This window comes from Palaemon carinicauda, chromosome 18 (assembly GCF_036898095.1).
Source record: "Palaemon carinicauda isolate YSFRI2023 chromosome 18, ASM3689809v2, whole genome shotgun sequence".
NCBI lineage: Eukaryota > Metazoa > Arthropoda > Malacostraca > Decapoda > Palaemonidae > Palaemon > Palaemon carinicauda.
The window spans coordinates 23,312,409-23,333,259 of NC_090742.1; the positions used below are offsets into that span (position 1 = coordinate 23,312,409).

Sequence of the window (20,851 nt, forward strand, 5' to 3'; positions counted from 1 at the left end):
CGCAGTCTGGAAATCGAAGGGATGCTATAAAGACCCTATAGTAACGCCTACAGTTCACCGCCTAAGGTGCACTGAGGGAGTTATCTATCATCACCCCTCTTCGAGGCCTACAGAGGCTATCAATACAAAGTCCTTTAAAAAAAAAACATACAATTCCAATCTCTCCCTATATGATAAGGAGCAACAAGTCTCTCTCTCTCTCTCTCTCTCTCTCTCTCTCTCTCTCTCTCTCTCTCTCTCTCTCTCTCTCTCTATATATATATATATATATATATATATATATATATATATATATATATATATATCCCGTCACGCTGAGCAGCATTGCCAGACGTGTCACTGCTGGGTCTCTCTCCGTCCCACGTGTTGGTGTGATGGAGTACCCAAAGAGGTCCGAAACCACTACTGCCGTGTTGTAGTTAGGACAGGGGGAGGGGGTGGGAAGTGTTAAATTTGTGTGCGTGTGCGTGCAAATCTATCTAAATATTTAGTCATTTTTGACAGGTCGCATATACAAGTTCAGAGTTTAGCTGTCGCGTTCACACTGCTTGCGAATTATTTACAACGGCACTGCTTTATGACATAGGTTTCAGGCCAGCCTAATAAATTAACTTTTCTTTCTAGCTCATTCTAAAATGAGGTTTAACTACCGAAATTTAAGCTCTTCTGGTCCTTTAAAGAGGCTGCTACTTTAGACTATAGCTCCACATTCCTGTGTGCCATGATACTAGTCATCTAATTCATTGCAGAGGTGTTATCTGAATAAGCATTCTCCTCTCTCTCTCTCTCTCTCTCTCTCTCTCTCTCTCTCTCTCTCTCTCTCTCTCTCTCGACTATCCCCAAACAAAATAATCGTGACCCAGCTTCAAATTTAAAATTCAAGTGTTGGATCTTGACATTTTTTCCGAAGTCTCTAGCAAATGAAATAAGTTGTAAAGGTTCATCATTAAAGGCGTCTAATTAGATCAATTAAATAATTCAAAAGACGTACTTAATTACTTACGCCCAACCATAAAAAAGACGCCTCATTACCTAAGCTAAACTAGGGTAATGACAGCACTCCAATCATACCACCAGTTTAAATAACTTTGTTTTTTTTTTTCATAAACTTATCGATGCCGGCATTAGTCCTTCATTCAGGACATCAGACATTTGATTTCAAACTGGAATGTCTGAAAAAAAGCAGAGAACAATCCAGTAACAAATGTGCTTGAGGGTACACTGGGGCACACATTTCTATCATATTTCTTTCTCTTGTTTTTTTATAAGAGATCTATTTTAAGAATGTTACTGCTCTGACCATATTTTATCTTAATGGCTCATTACTTCTTTTGTAGTAAATTTATTTCCTTATTTCCTTTCCTCACTGGGCTATTTTTCCCTATTGAAGCACTTGGGGTTATAATATCCTGCTTTTCCAACTAGGGCTGCAGCTTAGCTATTATTCATCATCTTCGGCTTTTACTCCTGATACCTGGCGGTTGATCTTACTAGAATTAGTATGGAGCGGCAGGGGTCACTTGCCTTAATTAGATAGGCACTGCGCATCGTTTACTACATCTGCTGGAAGTCTATTCCAATTATTTGCTATTTTGCATGTAAAGACGCTTGGTTCACTGCCTGGCCTGATAAAGATGCTTGGCTTCACCGCCTGGCCTGATAAAGATGCTTAGCTTCAAAGCCCGTCCTGATAATGACGCATGGCTTCATCGTCCAGCCTAATAACGATGCTTGGCGTCACCGCCTGGCCTGATAAAGACACTTAGCTTCACTGCCTGGCCTGATAAAGATGCTTGGCTTCACCGCCTGGCCTGATAAAAATGCTTGGCTTCACCGCCTGGCCTGATAAAGACGCATGGCTTCAACGCCCAGCATAATAACGATGCTTGGCGTCACCGCCTGGCCTGATAAAGACGCTTGGCTTCACCGCCTGGCCTGATAAAGATGCTTGGCTTCACTGCCTGGCCTGATAAAGACGCTTGGTTTCATCGCCTGGCCTGATAAAGACGCTTGGCTTCATCGCCTGGCCTGATAAGGACGCTTGGCTTCATCGCCTGGCCTGATAAGGACGCTTGGCTTCATCCCCCAGCCTAATAACGATGCTTGGAGTCACCGCCTGGCCTGATAAGGACGCTTGGCTTCATCGCCCAGTCTAATAACGATGCTTGGCTTCACCGCCTGGCATGATAAGGACGCTTGGCTTCACTGCCCAGCCTGATAAGGATGCTTGGCTTCATTGCCTAGCCTAATAACGATGCTTGGAGTCACCGCCTGGCCTGATAAGGACGCTTGGCTTCATCGCCCAGCCTAATAACGATGCTTGTCTTCACCGCCTGGCCGGATAATGCCACTTGGCTTTACCGCCCAGCCTAATAACGATGCTTGTCTTCACCGCCTGGCCGGATAATGCCACTTGGCTTTACCGCCCAGCCTAATAACGATGCTTAGCGTCAAGGCCTGACCTGATAAAGACGCTTGGCTTCATCGCCTGGCCTGATAAAGATGCTTGGCTTCACCGCCTGGCCTGATAAGATGCTTGGCTTCACCGCCTGGCCTGATAAAGATGCTTGGCTTCACCGCCTGGCCTGATAATGACGCTTGGCTTCATCGCCCAGCCTAGTAACGATGCTTGTCTTCACCGCCTGGCCGGATAATGCCACTTGGCTTTACCGCCCAGCCTAATAACGATGCTTGTCTTCACCGCCTGGCCGGATAATGCCACTTGGCTTTACCGCCCAGCCTAATAACGATGCTTAGCGTCAAGGCCTGACCTGATAAAGACGCTTGGCTTCACCGCCTGGCCTGATAAAGATGGTTGGCTTCACCGCCTGGCCTGGAAAAGACGCTTGGCTTCACCACCTGGCCTGATAAAGATGCTTGGCTTCACCGCCTGGCCTGATAATGACGCTTGGCTTCATCGCCCAGCCTAATAACGATGCTTGGCTTCACCGCCTGGCCTGATAAAGATGCTTGGCTTCACTGTCTGGCCTGATAATGACGCTTGGCTTCATCGCCCAGCCTAATAACGATGCTTGGCTTCACCGCCTGGCCTGGAAAAGACGCTTGGCTTCACCGCCTGGCCTAATAAAGATGCGTGGCTTCACCGCCTGGCCTGATAATGACTCTTGGCTTCATCGTCCAGCCTAATAACTATGCATGGCTTCACTGCCCGGCCTGATAAAGATTCTTGACTTCACCGCCTGGCCTGATAATGACGCTTGGCTTCACCGCCCAGCCTAATAACAATGCTTGGTGTCACCGCCTGACCTGATAAAGACGCTTGGCTTCACCGCCTGGCCTGATAAAGATGCTTGGCTTCACCGCCTGGCCTGGAAAAGATACTTGGCTTCACCGCCTGGCCTGATAAAGATTCTTGGCTTCACCGCCTGTCCTGATAATGACGCTTGACTTCACCGCCCAGCCTAATAACGATGCTTGGCTTCACCGCCTGGCCTGATAATGACACTTGGCTTCACCGCCTGGCCTGATAAAGATGCTTGGCTTCACCGCCTGGCCTGATAAAGACACTTGGCTTCACCGCCTGGCCTGATAAAGATGCTTGGCTTCACCGCCTGGCCTGATAATGACGCTTGGCTTCACCGCCCAGCCTAATGTCGATGCTTGGCTTCACCGCCACAGCTACAAAATAAAAAGTAAATAAACAGCAGCTTTGTGTAGGGGAAACTGCCAAACAAAAATAAAAAAATAAAAAATAAAAGATATAAAACTGCAGCAGCAGCTCAGCTTGGAGGAGAAGGAGCAAAAAAAAAAAAAAAAAAAAACTGCAGGAGCAGCTTAGAGTTGGAAGAGGAGCAGGAGAAGCTGCAAAAAAAAAAAAATAATAATAAAATAAAACTGCAGGAGCAGCTTATAGTTGGAGGAGAAGCTGCAACAAAAAAAAAAAAAATAAAAAATAAAACTGCAGGAGCAGCTTAGAATTGGAGAGGAAGGAGCAGGAGAAGCTGCAAAAAAAAAAAAAAAAAAAAAAAAAAAAAAAAAAAAAGAGAGAAAATAAAACTGCAGTAGCAGCTTAGAGTTGGAGGAGAAGGAGCAGGAGAAGCTGCAACAATAAAAAAAAAATAAATAAAACTGCAGGAGCAGCTTAGAGTTGGAGAGGAAGGAGCAGGAGAAGCTGCAACAAAAAAAAATGAAATAAAATAAAACTGCAGGAGCAGCTTAGAATTGGATGAGAAGGAGCAGGAGAAGCTGCAAAAAAATAAATAATAATAATAAAATAAAACTGCAGGAGCAGCTTATAGTTGGAGGAGAAGCTGCAACAAAAAAAAAATAAATAAAAAAATTAAAACTGCAGGAGCAGCTTAGAATTGGAGAGGAAGGAGCAGGAGAAGCTGCAAAAAAAAAAAAAAGAGAGAAAATAAAACTGCAGGAGCAGCTTAGAATTGGATGAGAAGGAGCAGGAGAAGCTGCAACAAAAAAACAATAATATAAAATAAAACTGCAGGAGCAGCTTAGAATTGGATGAGAAGGAGCAGGAGAAGCTGCAAAAAAAAAAAAAATAATAATAATAAAATAAAACTGCAGGAGCAGCTTATAGTTGGAGGAGAAGCTGCAACAAAAAAAAATAAATAAAAAAAAAATTAAAACTGCAGGAGCAGCTTAGAATTGGAGAGGAAGGAGCAGGAGAAGCTGCAAAAAAAAAGAAAAAAAAGAGAGAAAATAAAACTGCAGGAGCAGCTTAGAATTGGATGAGAAGGAGCAGGAGAAGCTGCAACAAAAAAAAATAAAATAAAATAAAACTGCAGGAGCAGCTTAGAATTGGATGAGAAGGAGCAGGAGAAGCTGCAACAACAACAAAAAAAAAAATAAAACTGCAGGAGCAGCTTAGAATTGGATGAGAAGGAGCAGGAGAAGCTGCAACAAAAAAATAAAATAAAATAAAATAAAACTGCAGGAGCAGCTTAGAATTGGATGAGAAGGAGCAGGAGAAGCTGCAACAAAAAATAAAATAAAATAAAATAAAACTGCAGGAGCAGCTTAGAGTTGGAGGAGAAGGAGCAGGAGAAGCTGCAACAATAAAAGAAAAAGAAAACTGCAGGAGCAGCTTAGAGCTACAGGAGGAGCAGGATAAGCTGCAAAAAAAAAAAAATAGAATAAAAAAAAATAACACTTCAGGAGCAGTTTAGAGTTGGAGGAGAAGGAGCAGGAGAAGCTGCAAAAAAAAAAAATAGTATAAAAAGAAAATAAATAAAACTGCAGGAGCAGCTTAGAGTTGGAGGAGAAGGAGCAGGAGAAGCTGCAACAAAAATAAAATAGAATAAAAAAAAAATAAATAAAACTGCAGGAGCAGCTTAGAGTTGGAGGAGAAGGAGCAGAAGCTGCAACAATTAAAAAAAAAAATGCAGGAGCAGCTTAGAGTTGAAGAAGGAGCAGGAGAAGCTGGCAAAAAAAAAAATGTAGCAGCAGCCTAGAGTTGGAGGAGCAAAAAAAAAAGAAAAAAAAAATGCAGCAGCAGCTTAGAAGGAAAGAATGAGGGTCGTGGGAACCAAGCCTGCAAACATGGAAGTAGGCAAAACCCACCTGATGAGCCCTTTAGTCAGGGCGAAACCCTTAGGCTTCAGCCACACCGGGGGCGACTAGCGTGAATGTAAGAGGGAAGAGGTTCCTGCGACAAATTGAGACGTAAGTTGTCCTATGCGGGTGGTCACATTGGACGAAGGAGAAGCCTCCAACCGCTGCAGTTTCCGTCAAGCTATGAAACATGTGTTGAAAAACCGCGACAGTTTCGCAAGTTTTCACTTAAGACTACACTATTTTTTATAAGCTTCTGAAGGGGTGCGCATTCAGTTGATGGTTTCTAGCCATGGCCAATCAACAATTTATTGGGGTGTTTCGGAGAGCAAAAATAAGTGTTAGAAACTGGAAGATATGGAAATGAAATGCAAATAGATGGTAATAAATAGTGGGTAGGCCTACGCCTTTTTCATGATTTGCAACCTATTCAATTACCACTTAATTAATTACATATATATATATATATATATATATATATATATATATATATATATATATATATATATATATATATATATATATATATATATATATATATATATATATATATATATATAACCACAAAATATCTGAAAAGATGAAGTAGAGAAATTTCAAATGTAAAAAAAAAATCATATGTACCTTTAAACAATATATCCTATGAAAATACTAGTTAATTTTGGAAGTAAGAGAGACAATGATTTTCGTGAACATTATCATACTATAAGCAATTATATTGGCTGAAACGAGAGAGATTGAAGTTTTCTATAGTTTGACATTTGTTTTATGAGCCTGAATCCACATAAGCTGTTGCCGACAAAGAATCAAAAGACTTGTGTCATATGCCGATATTCATAGAATAAACCATAAAGTTAACTTATTTTCCCTTCTCTGTTTATTAAAATTGTGAATCCATCGCTTCGGCCATACCGGACGCGATGAGCGTTGAGGTAGAGGCACAACTTGGGTGGCAGGCCAGCGACAGAGAGTTGCTGGGCCAGCGCGTTGCTGGCCTCACCAGAACTGCCACACTTCTCTTGCCTCCTCACTCTCAGCAGTAAAAGATAACCTTCCTTACCAACATGATACGATGGTGTTTGAGTAGGAGAATACTTTAGATTGAAAATCTTTGTTAAACGGAACAATAGATTATACAATAGAGTTTAGATTCCCGATTATAATAAACAGTGAAGGGAAAATAAGTTAATATTACAATGTTACGATTTTTTTACAGACAGTTGAAGTTTTCCTACTTTATCTTTTACAGTTTTTGTGGTTATATACTGTATACACACACACACACACACACACACACATATATATATATATATATATATATATATATATCTATATATATATATATATATATATATATATATATATATATATATATATATCTATCTATATATATATATATATATATATATATATATATATATATATATATAAATGAATGAATTAAATTGTTTAAATAGGCTGCAAAGCACGAGAGAAGTGTAGGCCTACCCACTATTTCATTACCATCCATTTGTAGTTGATTGTCATATCTTCCATTTATTCAACTTATTTTTGCTCTCCGAAACCCCTCCCCAATAAATTGTTGATTAGCTTTGTTTGGAAATGAACAAGTGAACGGGTGCCTTTCAGGAACTGATGAAAAATGGTGTAGTCTTAGGTGAAGACGCGCGAAACCGCCGCGGAATTTAAAAGCAAAGACTTAGCTTGGCGGCAACTGCAGTGGTTGGAGGCTTTTCGTTCCTCTCCTCTCTAACCTTCACGCTAATCGCGTCCAGTGTGGCCGAACGCGACATAAACTCTTCTCTCCTACCGTTATCCCTTAATTGAGGGGTTAGATGCCTGATTCGCCCAGGTCTCTAATGCCATAAGGACGTCATAAACTCCTGCTACGTAAATATTCAATATATTGAAAATAAAAAAAAACAAGTAAGATAATTGATAAATTAGTAATGTTTCGACATATTAGCAATATCTGAAACATGGCTAAATAATTTTGATAAAGCTAAGATAGCTGAAATGACCCCCAATACATCATCATCATCATCTCGTCCTACGCTTATTGACGGAAAGGGCCTCAGTTAGATTTCGCCAGTCGTTTTTATCTTGAGCTTTTAATTCACTACTTCTCCATTCATCATCTACCTAACGCTTCAGTGTCCTCAGCCATGTAGGTCTGGGTCTTTAGTGAGGTTATAAATAGGAGATATGAAGGGAATAATTTGATTGATATTCCTGAAGCTGGCGAAGACCTTGATATGCCCATGAATGAATTCATTATGTTTGAAGTTGAAGCTATCCTAAAAACACTAAAGAGATGGAAAACCCACAATACACATGCTTTCTTTTATATTCCAAGATTGTACTTGTGACAAAAAGAGATAAGATACGGAATGACGTAATTAGGGGTACCACAGGAGTTAGAGAACTATCAGATAAGATCCAAGAAAGTAGACTGAGGTGGTATGGTCATGTCATGAGAAGCGATGAACAGTATAATGGGAGGAGAGTAATGGAAATGGAGGTACAGGGAACGAGAAGGAGAGGGAGACTAAAGCGAAGGTGGATGGACTGTATCAAGGATGACCTTCGATCAAAGGGATTAACCGGTGATGAAGTGTGGGACAGAGGTAGATAGAAAGCTGGCCAAAAGCATCCACCCCATTTAGAAATGGGAAAAGATGCAAAGAAGAAGAAGAAAGTACTGTTCATTGACTTGTTTGAACATAGTGGATATTTTGATTCTTAATACCACTTTTATTTTTCAAAGTTTATACCAACTCGTTCTAAAACATTTTCTTTTTTAATATATTTATATCTACAAGTCAGTGTACCGAGATTGCCCATACATATCCTACCACGAGTGTTCGTACTGACTTTATATTTATTTATGTTAATATTCTTAAGAAGTTTTGCCTGCAATTATATATTAAAGGGGGCCCCAAATTCTCAAGCTTAATGATTTATCTGATACTGTGCAATGAATAAATCATGTGGTTTGTATGATACATCATATATAATAGTAGTCCACAAAGCAGGTTAGGAACATAGTAATCAATGGGTGTGGAAATTTTGGATATTTTTTTTTTAATTTACCTTATTGTTTTTATTCGGTATCAAATTTACGTTACCTGGAATTACTGGAATCCTCAGGAATCCCCTTGAAAATTACCGAAATCTCCTACAATATCACTGCAAACCCGTAGAAATCGATAAATAATATGTGTTTTTATTAAAATATGTTATTTTTATGTTTTTAGCATTTATATTTTTCATACATTTGCAGGTAGAACCTTGGCTAGTGGTTGTGACCTGAGAAGGGGGTCCGGGGGCTTGCCCTCGGCTAGGGGTTGTGACCCGGGAACTACTAGGTTAGGTTAGGTAGGTTTGTTAGGTTCTGTACCCTTTTATATATTGTGTAAAGGGTATATAGAAAAATGCTTTAAAATGCACATTTTATTTAATGAATTTACTAAAAAATAATGTAAATTAATAAAAACATATTATTTATTGATTTCTAAGGGTTTGCAGTGATATTGTAGGAGATTTCGGCAATTTTAGAGGGGATTCCAGTAAATCCGTGGGATTCCAGTAATTCGTGGTTCCCTCAATTTTATACATGCGATATGCGTCGTGCCAGGGATGAACTCATAAATACAGGCTTTGGTAACTCTCCCTGATAGTCATGGTCCCCGGATGCACACAAACTCTTAAATAAGACAAAGAAATAAAGAAAGAATAAAAGGAAGGTAAATTAACTTACGAGAATTTCATGACCTGTTAATTTCGGGCAATTACTCTTCTCGTGTCATTTTGATTTCCAAACCCGTGAGCGCTCTTATACACTGACTTTGTTTGTATTCATTAAAGGCTGAATTTTAAACCCACTGAGTTATGTGGTTGCTTTTCACCATAGCCTTTGCATTAACTATTTGACATCTATGTCATTTTTCATGTGCACCAGAGATAGTTCATAAGTCAATCAATTCTTTATATCCTAAAGCCAGGTAGGCGGCTAGAGCGAGTTCGAACGCAGGCGTGATTCATAATGCTATGACTAACAGTCATGATTTTCATTTCCATAAGGAATCTGAAAACAGTATACTGAAAAAGTATACGATAAACCGAAAATATAATAAGAAATTGGTATTTAGTTTCGAAATTTATGTAAATTAAGTCTCATAGATACTTTCGTAGACGGCTAGAGTGAGTTCGAACGCAGACGTGATTCATAATGCTATGACTTACAGTCACGATTTTCCTCTCCATAAGTAACATGAAAGCAGTTATATACTGAAAAAATATACGATAGACCGAAAATATAACAATAAATTTGCATTTAATTTCAAAATTAATGTATTTTAAGTCTTACAGATACTTTCAGACAAATTGACGTATTGGGCGTAAACAAATCGCACTATGGCGAGCTGCTGGACCATAGGATGCTCCTTGGTGGTAATCTTGAGTCTGTTTTGTATATGGAATTGCGTTAATCGAAAAGTCCCTGATACATCAGACTGGTATGGCTGCCGGGATCAAAATGGAAAACCTATTGATTCGTAAGTTATATATATCTTAATTTATAGCGTATTTCTTTGACGAGCATCTAGAGCAGTGGTTCCCAAACTGGGGGGCGCGCCCCACTAGGGGGGCGTGAAGTCATCTGCTTGAAATTACTTGTTTAATAGAATAATAAAATCATTAAAAGAACAAATATCTGTCATTACATACATGCAAAGTATAATTATAGCAGTCACTCCAACCCGTTTTCTATTAAGCTAGTTCTCTTTACACGTTTTGGACATGTCACTGATACCAGTCAACTGACGCCACTGAGGGACTCATCACAAACTCCCAATACTCCATCCCGTCAACCCGAGCACGTATTTCTTTTGTCCACGGTAGGGATTTATTTCACTCTTCAATCCATATGTGATTATGGAGTGTTATTGTGATTTCATATGTGATATTACAATGGCTGTTCTGCTGCATATAATTGTCAACGTTTTCAGCACTTTCTTACATCATATCTGAAATGTTTGTTTGTGTGTATCGATGGTTGTTGTCAGTTGTGAATCGATGGTTGTTGTCAGTTGTGAATCGATGGTTGTTGTACCAGTGGTCAACTGGAATTGCATGTGTTTTATGTGTAGTATATGATATGGTGAACGGGGACGATGTGAGCGTGTATGAGTGACATTGTAACCTTGACGATTTGCAAGGGTAGAGCGACGCAGTATGGAATGTCTTGTTGATTGTGTGAAATACTCGTTGTGATCGAAAGTGTGAAAGGTGAATAATACGCTGTGAGTTTTGTATGCTAGTTTGAATGTATGTGGTGAAATGTGTGAGTTGATTCCAGTATATACGGCGAATCAAGTGTGTGTGATAATTTAAGTGTACTGTATAACTGAGCATTTTCGTGCGTGTAGTTTTACTTCGTTTGCTTCTTCTCGTTGTATTTTCTGCTGTTGTTCTCATTTTCATTATTGTTAAGATATAAACCACGTTGTGTGCTGAATATTTGTGGTATGTTACAGATTTATGATTTCCAGTTGTGTGACCTATGTTATATGAATGTGTGGTGTGGTGCATGCCAATACGGTAATGTTATATAACTACTCAGTTGTTCCATGGTGCACATTATAAATTTGTTGCTATTTTCACTTTGCAGATATGTCTGGAGCAAAGAAAAGAAAGTATTCAGATGAATATATCAAGTATGGGTTCACTGTTACAGAGAGGAATGGAATTTATCTCCCTCAGTGTTTCATATGCCATACAGTCCTCAGCAATGACGCCTTAAGACCTGGTCATCTGGAGCGACATTTGAGCACAAACCACAAAGCATTAAATGAAAAGCCAAAGGAGTTCTTCACAGCCAAACTGCATGAGCTGAATCATTTGAAGCTGGACTCAAGCAGTGTTTTTCATCAAGAAACGTGGAAACTAGTGGAAGCATCTTACAAGCTGTCACTACTTATTGCAAAAGCAAAGAAGCCCCACCCTGAGGGGGAGACTCTTGTAAAGCCCTACCTTTTGAGAGCTCCAAATACTGTGCTTGGGGAAGAAAGCCAAAGAAAGTTATCAAGGATTTCCTTATCGGATAACACAGTGAAGCATCACATTGATGAACTTTCAGCAAACATAAAAGAACAAGTTTTGGACAAAATAAAAGCATCTCGCTTCTTTGCAATACCGTGCGATGAAAGTACTAATGTTGCTCACCTCTGCCAGCTGCTTGTTTATTCTAGATCCGTGGATGAAGGAACTGTGAAAGAAGAAATTCTTTACTCAGCAGCACTGGAGACAACAGCAAAGGTGCATGAGTTTTTCCATGAGTACGGTCCTTTATGGGAAAAATTAGTCGGTGTTTGTACCGATGGTGCCCCAGCAATGATTGGATCTCGCTCTGGATTTGTGAAACTGGTGAAAGAAAAAAAATCTGCAGTAACTGGGACTCACTGTGTTATCCACAGACAATCATTAGCAAGCAAAACTCAGCCAGGTAATCTACGCAGTTCACTGAATTTGGCAATAAAAGTGGTGAATTTTGTAAAGATTAGCACTTTGAATTCTAGGCTTTTCGCAGCTCTTTGCTCAGATCTGGTCACTGATTACAAGACTCTCCTGTTTCACACCGAAGTCCGCTGACTTTCCATGGGAAACATGCTGAGTCGTCTTTACGAGCTCAAGGATGAAGTGGAAATTTTCTTGCAAAAGCAAAAACAAGACAAACTGTATGAAGCATTCAGAGAGGAAGACTTTCAGCTCTCACTAGCATACCTTGTGGACTTTTTTGAGGCTATCAACAACCTCAATTTGAAGTTACAAGGGAGAAAAACAAACATCATTGCACACACTGATGTAATCAGAGCTTTCACCGAAAAAATTCATCTTTGGAAAAGAAAAGTACAAGTTGGGAACTTTTCATCGTTCTCACATCTGAATGAGCTCTTGTCTGAGAAGAGAAAAATTGAGCAGTATGACGTGACAAAAGAGGTTTTATCACATCTGGATTCCCTTGCTGAGGAATTTATATACTATTTTCCAGATGTCTCAATGGAAAATTATCTTTGGACATTGGTGCAGAATCCATTTAACACTGATGTGGAGTTGCTACTGGAATCACTGCAAGAGGAAGCCATCGATTTGAAATGTGACTTGAGCGCGAAAAAGGACTTTGAAACAATGAAGTTAGAAGAGTTTTTGGTGAAATATCTCCCCATGTACCCAAAAGTAGGTGAAGAAGCACTTAGTGTGATTCTTCCCTTTTCTTCTACTTATCTTTGTGAAGCAGGAGTTTCAGCTCTTGTTGTTCTAAAAACAAAACAGCGCAACCGACTTGATGTAGAAAATGACTTGCATTGTGCGTTGTCATCCTTCAATCCTAGAATTTCTGATCTTGTGAGGAAGAAGCAGCAGCATCCATCTCACTAAATTTGACCAGAAATTGTGCCTTAGTCTCATAAGTATTTCCAAATATTATATGCCATGTTTTCAAATTATCTATTCTTAAAAATTGCAACTCAATTTTGCCAAAAGATTTTCGTTTTTAGTTACTGGAATGTACTATTATTTGTTTGAGTGGCTTTCATTGTTAAAATGAAATACAAACAGAGATCTGTTTTCCTGTACAATGCTAAGAAATAAATGTAAGAATCATTTCATATAAAAAAAAAAAGAGAGGAGTGGGGGCGTCAGGTAAGATAGTTTGGGAACCACTAATCTAGAGGTTAGCACAGCTGATTATGATTTGCTAATGAAGGTTATGTCCAACCTTATAATATTAGGTTTAATTATAGTTGTTATTGTTGTATGTTTACAACAGCTGTAATATTTTACTAGCCATCATCATCTTTTCAACTCATGACTTTACTGGCAGAGAAGAATTTATTTTACCATGTAGAAATTTATTTTTCTCGTAATTCTAAGTTATCGTTATTTCTCGTCGGAAATATAATATATTTTTCCTAATGCTTATTTCTTTTTAGTAAATCTTTACGTAAACAACCGTCATCTATGACCATTAAAAGATGGTGTTCCTTTTATCCTTTATTATTTATTAAAGGGATGGAGCTTTACCAGCCCAGTGAGTCATAATTGACCCCTACAGATCTTGCAGCTAGCCTAACCTAGAAAGGGTAATATTACGGTAGTCCCACTCAGGGCCATTACCACTCGACAGTACATAGTAACTTGATGTTTTTCTTTTTTCGCGAGCGAAGCGATTGCACGTCAGAGCAAAAACCATTAGATTTCGGTAATATTTCGATAGAGTCTAATGGTTTTTGCTCCGCCGTGGGCTCGCTTCTCTGCCCCAGAACGTTTTGCCTTTACTCATTGGACATTTTAATATCTTGGTTAAAGTTATACACATTTTGATGTATGTCTAACTTCATAGTTTGTTCGAACCACAAAATTCCCTTTTCACTATAGATATCAATTGGGTAAAATTATAGTTATGAATGGAACCACATTTTGAATGAAAAGAATAGACTTTCTTTTAGTAAATAATGTGCTCTCACGGAATTTGACCTTCATTTTAACAGCTAATAAACCAAAAACCCGTAAGACCGTCTAGGAAAAGGGATATCTTTTAGAAATTTAATGGTTTTTGCTTCGCCCTGCGCTTATCGCTCTCGGAAAAAGAATAAAAAGAAGCTCCTGTATACGGGCAATCACTACATGCCGAGCTGCGCATGCTAACCCCATTGATTATCATTTGCTAGATGTTTAAGTTTTTATTTGCAGTGAAAATAAGTGTCCTTTTTTAAGAAACCAGACTTTTTTTTCTATAGGAATTCTATAGGAAATAACTGATTTTAATCATCATAAGGAGCTGGCTATCCTTTGATGTATCTAGCCAATAAATCATCTATGGATTTAGCTATCAATAATAATAATAATAATAATAATAATAATAATAATGCCACATATTGGCTTTCGACCAAGTGAACTGAACGAAGCGGCTAAACTACCACTTCCAGGTCGATTCTTGGAGCAACTTTCCCTTAATGGATATCGTATCATCTGCCCTTGGGGGAAAATGGTTGCCAATACTAAGACAACGGAATGCAGTCGGCACTTTTTTTTCTGTTTCGTTATGCTCAATGGGGAATATACATTCTACTACTGATACTGACACTGATACATTTATTGTGCCTATACATAAATACATTCTTATGATACATAACATAGGAATACTATTGGCTCAGTCTAATGAGCAGAAGGAAACACACACTGACTCGAAGAATCTCAGGCTGCCTTCAATTGGATAGAAACATTTCTATAAACACATACCTTACACATACACACACATACATACATACACACACACTTATATATATATATATATATATATATATATATATATATATATATAGAAGTACACACATCAAAAACAAAGAATATAGCCTTTTCTAGTGCATTACAGGACGAAGGCCTCAGATATGTATTGGTCAAGTTTGGGGTTTGGACATTTTCATCACTACGCTGGCCACTGCGGATTGGTGATGGTGGGAGGCTTTGGTCTGATCGCTCACAGCAAACCAACTAGTATGGGTGGCCCTGACTAGTACAGCTTTACTGATCATGACGATACGCAAATCCTTTCAGCACGTTACGGTGTCCCCACTTACAAAGGGATATATATATATATATATATATATATATATATATATATATATATATATATATATATATATACATATATATATATATATGTATATATATATATATATATCATATATATATACAGTTTATATATATATGTATATTATATATATACAGTATATATATATATATATATATATAGTATATATATATAGTATATATATATATATATATATATATATATATATATATATATATACTGCATGTATTTATGTGTATGTGTTTGTGTAATTATGAGAAGGGTAACGGCATAACTGATCATAACCAGATTAAAACAAAAGTGAATTGAGGTAATAGATTTAGTTGGATAAAAAGAGCCTACAAATGCATTGAAGACAAGATTATTCAATTAATCTAGTACAAGGGAGTTTGATACGAATGGATTAAGAATAGTTTCAGAATAGGATTGGAAAATGGAGCTTTGGTTAAAGATACGACACTGGAAGCAGTTTATACATACACAGAATTTGAAAGCCCTTTCGCTGAAATGATGAACTATATTTTGTAGAAATCAGTCAGAAACAGTTTGGTACCATTGCCAAGACAAGACGAGCTATTTCTGAGGATGACTTAGAAACCAAAAGTGCAATTTTCAATGGCAAATTTGACTGGCCACAACAACAGCTCTTTTTTCCATACAAATTCTCTTAAGTTTTCAAAGTTCGACTTCAGTGGGCACTTAACGACACTGAATCTTACCATCTACTTCTTCGCACTCTTTTCCAAGCAAGAAATCTTCCTGAATTAGGACATCCTCTTTTAAAAGCAAGAATACTTCCTGAATAGTGAAACCCTCTTTTAAAGGCAAGAAATCTTCCTGAATAGTAACACCCTATTTAAAAAGTTAGAATACTTCCTGAATAGTGATATCCTCTTTTAGAGGCAAGAATACTTCCTGAATAGTTACATCTTTTCTACGCAAGAAATCTTACTGAATAGCGAGACACCCTCTTTTCTACGGAGGAAATCTTCTTGAATAGTGACCACATATTTCACCGACAAAAGAGAACGCCAAATTTCAGTCGGTGAAAATATGTGAACAGATGACTCGAGTCCGTTCAAACAGCAACTGACTATTTTGGTCAATTCTAATGCCAAGGTTACTCCAGGTGAACAATACATTCCTGAGCTTAGAAAGCAGATGTGGATTATTGTATTATATAGGTCAATGCTTTCAATAAATCTCGTTGTATTTAATGCTTGACTGCATTATTAATACCATTGTTATTGGCGCTATTAGCTTTTTTTGATGTTATTGTTATTGTTGATGATTTCGCTTGCTCTGATATCGTTGTTGTAAATGGTATTGTTTTAATTAGAATTAAAGTTTGGATTATCATTTGGTATCGTTCTTATTATTATTATTAGTATACGCGATCCGTCAAAACTGACATCTAAATATTTAGATATGCACACACGCACACACAGATTCATCCCTTTACAGCCCCTCCCCCTTTCCTAACTACAACCCGTTGGTTAGGCAATTTGAGGGAGATTCTGGTTTCCGAGTGTACCTCTCAGGCTACCCCTCTCACCAGGGTATGACTACTCCCTCCCCCTGTAGATCAACATGACAGGAAAGATATATATTTATAAATATAGCCAGATACTTTCTCTTTAATGTATAGGGGAGATTATCATTATCATACATCCAAACTCTCCCTTATTAGTCGCCGAAGAGATTCCAGGCGAAATAAACCCCACCCCCTCATGACGTCATAGCCAATCATGTTGTCTCCCACGTTAACATCGGTCACAACACATCCCCTTAGCTTAAAGTGATAACAAGTTAGTATAGTTTGAAATTTGTAAGGGGATGTATTGTAACCGCTCCTAACGTGGGAGACAACGTGATTGGCTATGATGTCATCAGAGGGTGTGGCTTATTTTATCTGTAATCTTTTAAAGGTTTAAAGGCCGCTCATGATTGACAGAGGCAAGGGACAGTGATATTCCCCTATCAAGGAGGAAAATACCATAGAGACTGACTATACATACATGCATACATACACACACACACACACACATATATATATATATATATATATATATATATATATATATATATATATATATGATCAGCGCCCAAGACCCTCCCCATTCAAGCTAGGACCAAGGAGGGCCAGGCAATGGCTGTTAATGACCCAGCAAATAGACCGATACGCTCCCCCAAATCCCCCATCCTTATCTCACAAGGGTGGTTAGGTTGCAGAGACCAAAGGAACTAACAAGTTTGAGCGGGACGTTACCACAACGGCCACTACAACCTTTAGCGGCAACTTCAGTTTTATTGTACGAATTGAATTAATTTTGCATTTTTCCTCAAATTTTGCCGTGCATGAAGGCTGGTTTACACCGTCGAACGTGTCTCGACAGACAAGTGTTTGAAGTGATGTTCGAACGTGTGAATGGGGCATTTGATTGCCGAACACGTTTGTTGAACGGTTCGAAGAAAGTCTGTTCTCGCCTGACTTTTGTGGGCGGGGCTTCATTGTCCACAAACCTTATGCATTTGTGGTTGACTCCACCTCTCCGAACCGTACGACAATGGGGTTCGACCCTGTAAACCCAGCTTAACACCCAACCAAGGATATATCTTCCGAACTTGAAACACAATAGGACAAAGGTATAGGATAGTTCCAACGTGCGACATAGGTCACTGCATTGTGTCCTACCCACAAGTAAGAAAAAGAAATGAATACATTCCATTCGAAGAGAAACCAGTGAATGAACTGCTTTCCAATTTTTTTCACTCTTTTCGTCAGCATATCTCCAGTCGGGTTCGGGAGATGTTAGTTTCATCTATTTTCTGATTCTTTAATGGAGATGTGAAAGATGGCCTTGATGAGAGAGCGGTGTTATTCGAAGTGTTTCTGTAATTCTAAAATTCCTTCTCATTTCATGAGCCGTATAAACGTAGTAATCTCTCTCTCTCTCTCTCTCTCTCTCTCTCTCTCTCTCTCTCTCTCTCTCTCTCTCCCTATCAATCACAGATTTAGTTTAATGTTTAAACATCGTTCACCATGATAGCTTCTTTGGGTCTCCGTGATACAATAGCAATCGCTAAATTCTCTAAGTGACCCAACTTTTATTCACTATATCCATACCGCTATTCCCTCACTGTGTGTACGTATAGCTGTATCAGTGCAGCATGCTATACATCACCATAATCAATCAACGTCATCACCATGTTCCTTTTCCTCGATGGTGTTAAAGGGAGACTTTTATATAAGTTGGTTGTATTACAAAAATGGCATTTGGTCGAAAAACTGATCTTTCTGGGGGAAATAATCAGCAGTCAAATTCAGCTGATTCATCTTGAGAAATGAAATGGACACGAATAAGCAATTCTTATTTTTTTTTTCTTTCAGTTTTTCATTTTGACCTAGTGTTCCAAATGAGGCTAGGTTCGTGAGACTTCGCCTTAATCCGATTTTGCAAAGCATGCAATTCGACTCTGCTAATCAGTTCTTTTGAGCACGCAGTTTAGTCTTTACTCATTATTGCGTAATTACTAAATTACGACTCTAAGTTTTTTTCTCAAATAGAGATCAGGTTGTTTTTATACAACCGAGAGAGAGAGAGAGAGAGAGAGAGAGAGAGAGAGAGAGAGATGAAAAACTGATTCCCTTTTTAGCCAGCGTAAGTTCCGGCATTAAAAGACCGATGCACTAAAGAGAAAGTTTTGATCTTTAAAACAAAGGAAACGAAGATGTCCAAAACAAATAATGGTCCGCACGAAAGGTCAGAGAGAGAGAGAGAGAGAGAGAGAGAGAGAGAGAGAGAAGAGAGAGAGAGAGAGAGATAAAACAATGTTTATCTAAATTTAAGACTGTTGGGAATTTTTATTATATTTTTATGCATAGATTTACATTATACACCATACATATATACATGTACGCTATGCATGAAGATGTATAATATAAAAATAAACTCTATTATGATGCGTATACTTACATACGCACGTTAACGCAAAAGAGAATGATTCTATAAAAGGGAAATTATACAGATGAGAAGAAAAGGAATTAAAATAAAATAGCAAACCAACTCTAAAGAGGAAAAACAAAAACGAAATAGATACATAAATAAATGAACATATAAAGATAAATATCAGGAAAATAGATAAGTAACTAGATAAAATACAATTAATAAAACCTTATAGATAGCCAGACATATTTATGTAGATAAATATGTAAAAAAAAAAAGATAATCAATTAGAGATAAAAAAGAAGCAAATAATATGAATAAAATAGATAAACCTCTAGAGATAAAAAAAAGCAAATATGAAGAAAATAAATGAACAATAAATAAATGAAAATAAGAAGCAAGTGTAATGAAGAAAATAGATAAACAATTAAGAGATAAAAATAAGAGGCAAATAATAAGAAGAAAATAGATAAACAATTAAGAGATAAAATAAGAGGCAAATAACATGAAGAAAATGGATAAAGAGATAAAAACGAAGAAGCAAATATGTAGAAAATAGATAAATAATTTGAGATAAAAAAGAAGCAAATATGTAGAAAACATAAACAATTAGAGATAAAGATAAGAGGCAGATAATATGAAGAAAATAGATAAATAAAAACAAGAAGCAAATATGTAGAAAATAGATAAATAATTAAAGACAAAAAAGAAGCAAATATGTAGAAAATATATGAACAATTAGACGAAAAAAAAACAAATAAGTAAAAAACAGATAAACAATTAGAGGAAAAAAGATGCAAATATGTATAAAATGGATAAACAATTAGAGATAAGAAAGAGGAAAATATGTAGAAAATAGATAAAAAAAAACTAGAGAAGAAATAAATAATCGAACAGGGTGAAATCCCAAGAGCCAGAGACGGCGTTAGAGAATGACGCAACAGATACCAAGTTTTATTGAATGTCGTATAACGAGAACGCTAACTATAAAATACTTTCCTTTTGCAAATGACATAATCGGCCATCATGAATATCTTACGACCTACGACGAAACGAGACAAGAGATGAAAATCAGTTTCTTTTTTATCTTACATCTAATTGTTTGTTTGTTTTTCAATGGAAACATCTAATGTAGCTCAACATTTGAAAGGGATATTCCAAAGCGTTGGTTTATAATGTATTTTTTTTTTTTTTTGTAGCTTCAAGAAAATCTATTTTTTATTTTAATTTTTTTTATGGGAAAAAGCTAATTTTACTCGACATTTGAAAGAGATATTCCAAAACGTTGGTTTATAATGTATTTTTTTTTTTTTTTTTGTAGCTTCAAGAAAATCAATTCTTTATTTTATTTTTTTTCATGGGAAAAAGCTAATTTAGCTTGACATTTGGAAGGGATATTCCAAAACGTTGGTTTACAATGTAAAGGTTTTTTCTATGTAGTTTCAAGACAATAAAATTTATATTTTTATTTTTAGATGGGAAAAGTCTAATTTAGCTCGACATTTGAAAAGGATATTCCAACACGATTTAAAGTATAAATTTTTTTTTTAGCCTCAAAAGTTTTATTTTCTTTTTATCATTAAATAATTTAAGCATTTGTTTTTTAGTTTATTTGATTAAAGGCAACTGCCATTCGTTTAAATGACAATATGTTCATCTTAAATGGTTTAAAAGGCGTTAAGATCTTTGAGATGAAAGAAAAAACTTAGTGATGTTCATAAAT

At 37.3% G+C, this 20,851-nt stretch overlaps 2 protein-coding genes across 2 annotated transcripts; both read left to right on the forward strand.

Annotated features, from left to right (window-relative positions):
* Positions 1-7,843: 7,843 nt before the first annotated feature.
* On the forward strand, positions 7,844-12,180 carry LOC137657221 (SCAN domain-containing protein 3-like). Its single transcript, XM_068391563.1, has 2 exons — positions 7,844-8,156; positions 11,201-12,180. The coding sequence occupies exons 1-2, from the start codon at positions 7,844-7,846 to the stop codon at positions 12,178-12,180; spliced, it is 1,293 nt and encodes a 430-aa protein (XP_068247664.1).
* A 15-nt stretch (positions 12,181-12,195) lies between these two features.
* Positions 12,196-12,966, forward strand: LOC137657222 (protein FAM200A-like). Its single transcript, XM_068391564.1, has one exon. The coding sequence runs from the start codon at positions 12,196-12,198 to the stop codon at positions 12,964-12,966; it is 771 nt and encodes a 256-aa protein (XP_068247665.1).
* Positions 12,967-20,851: the final 7,885 nt, after the last annotated feature.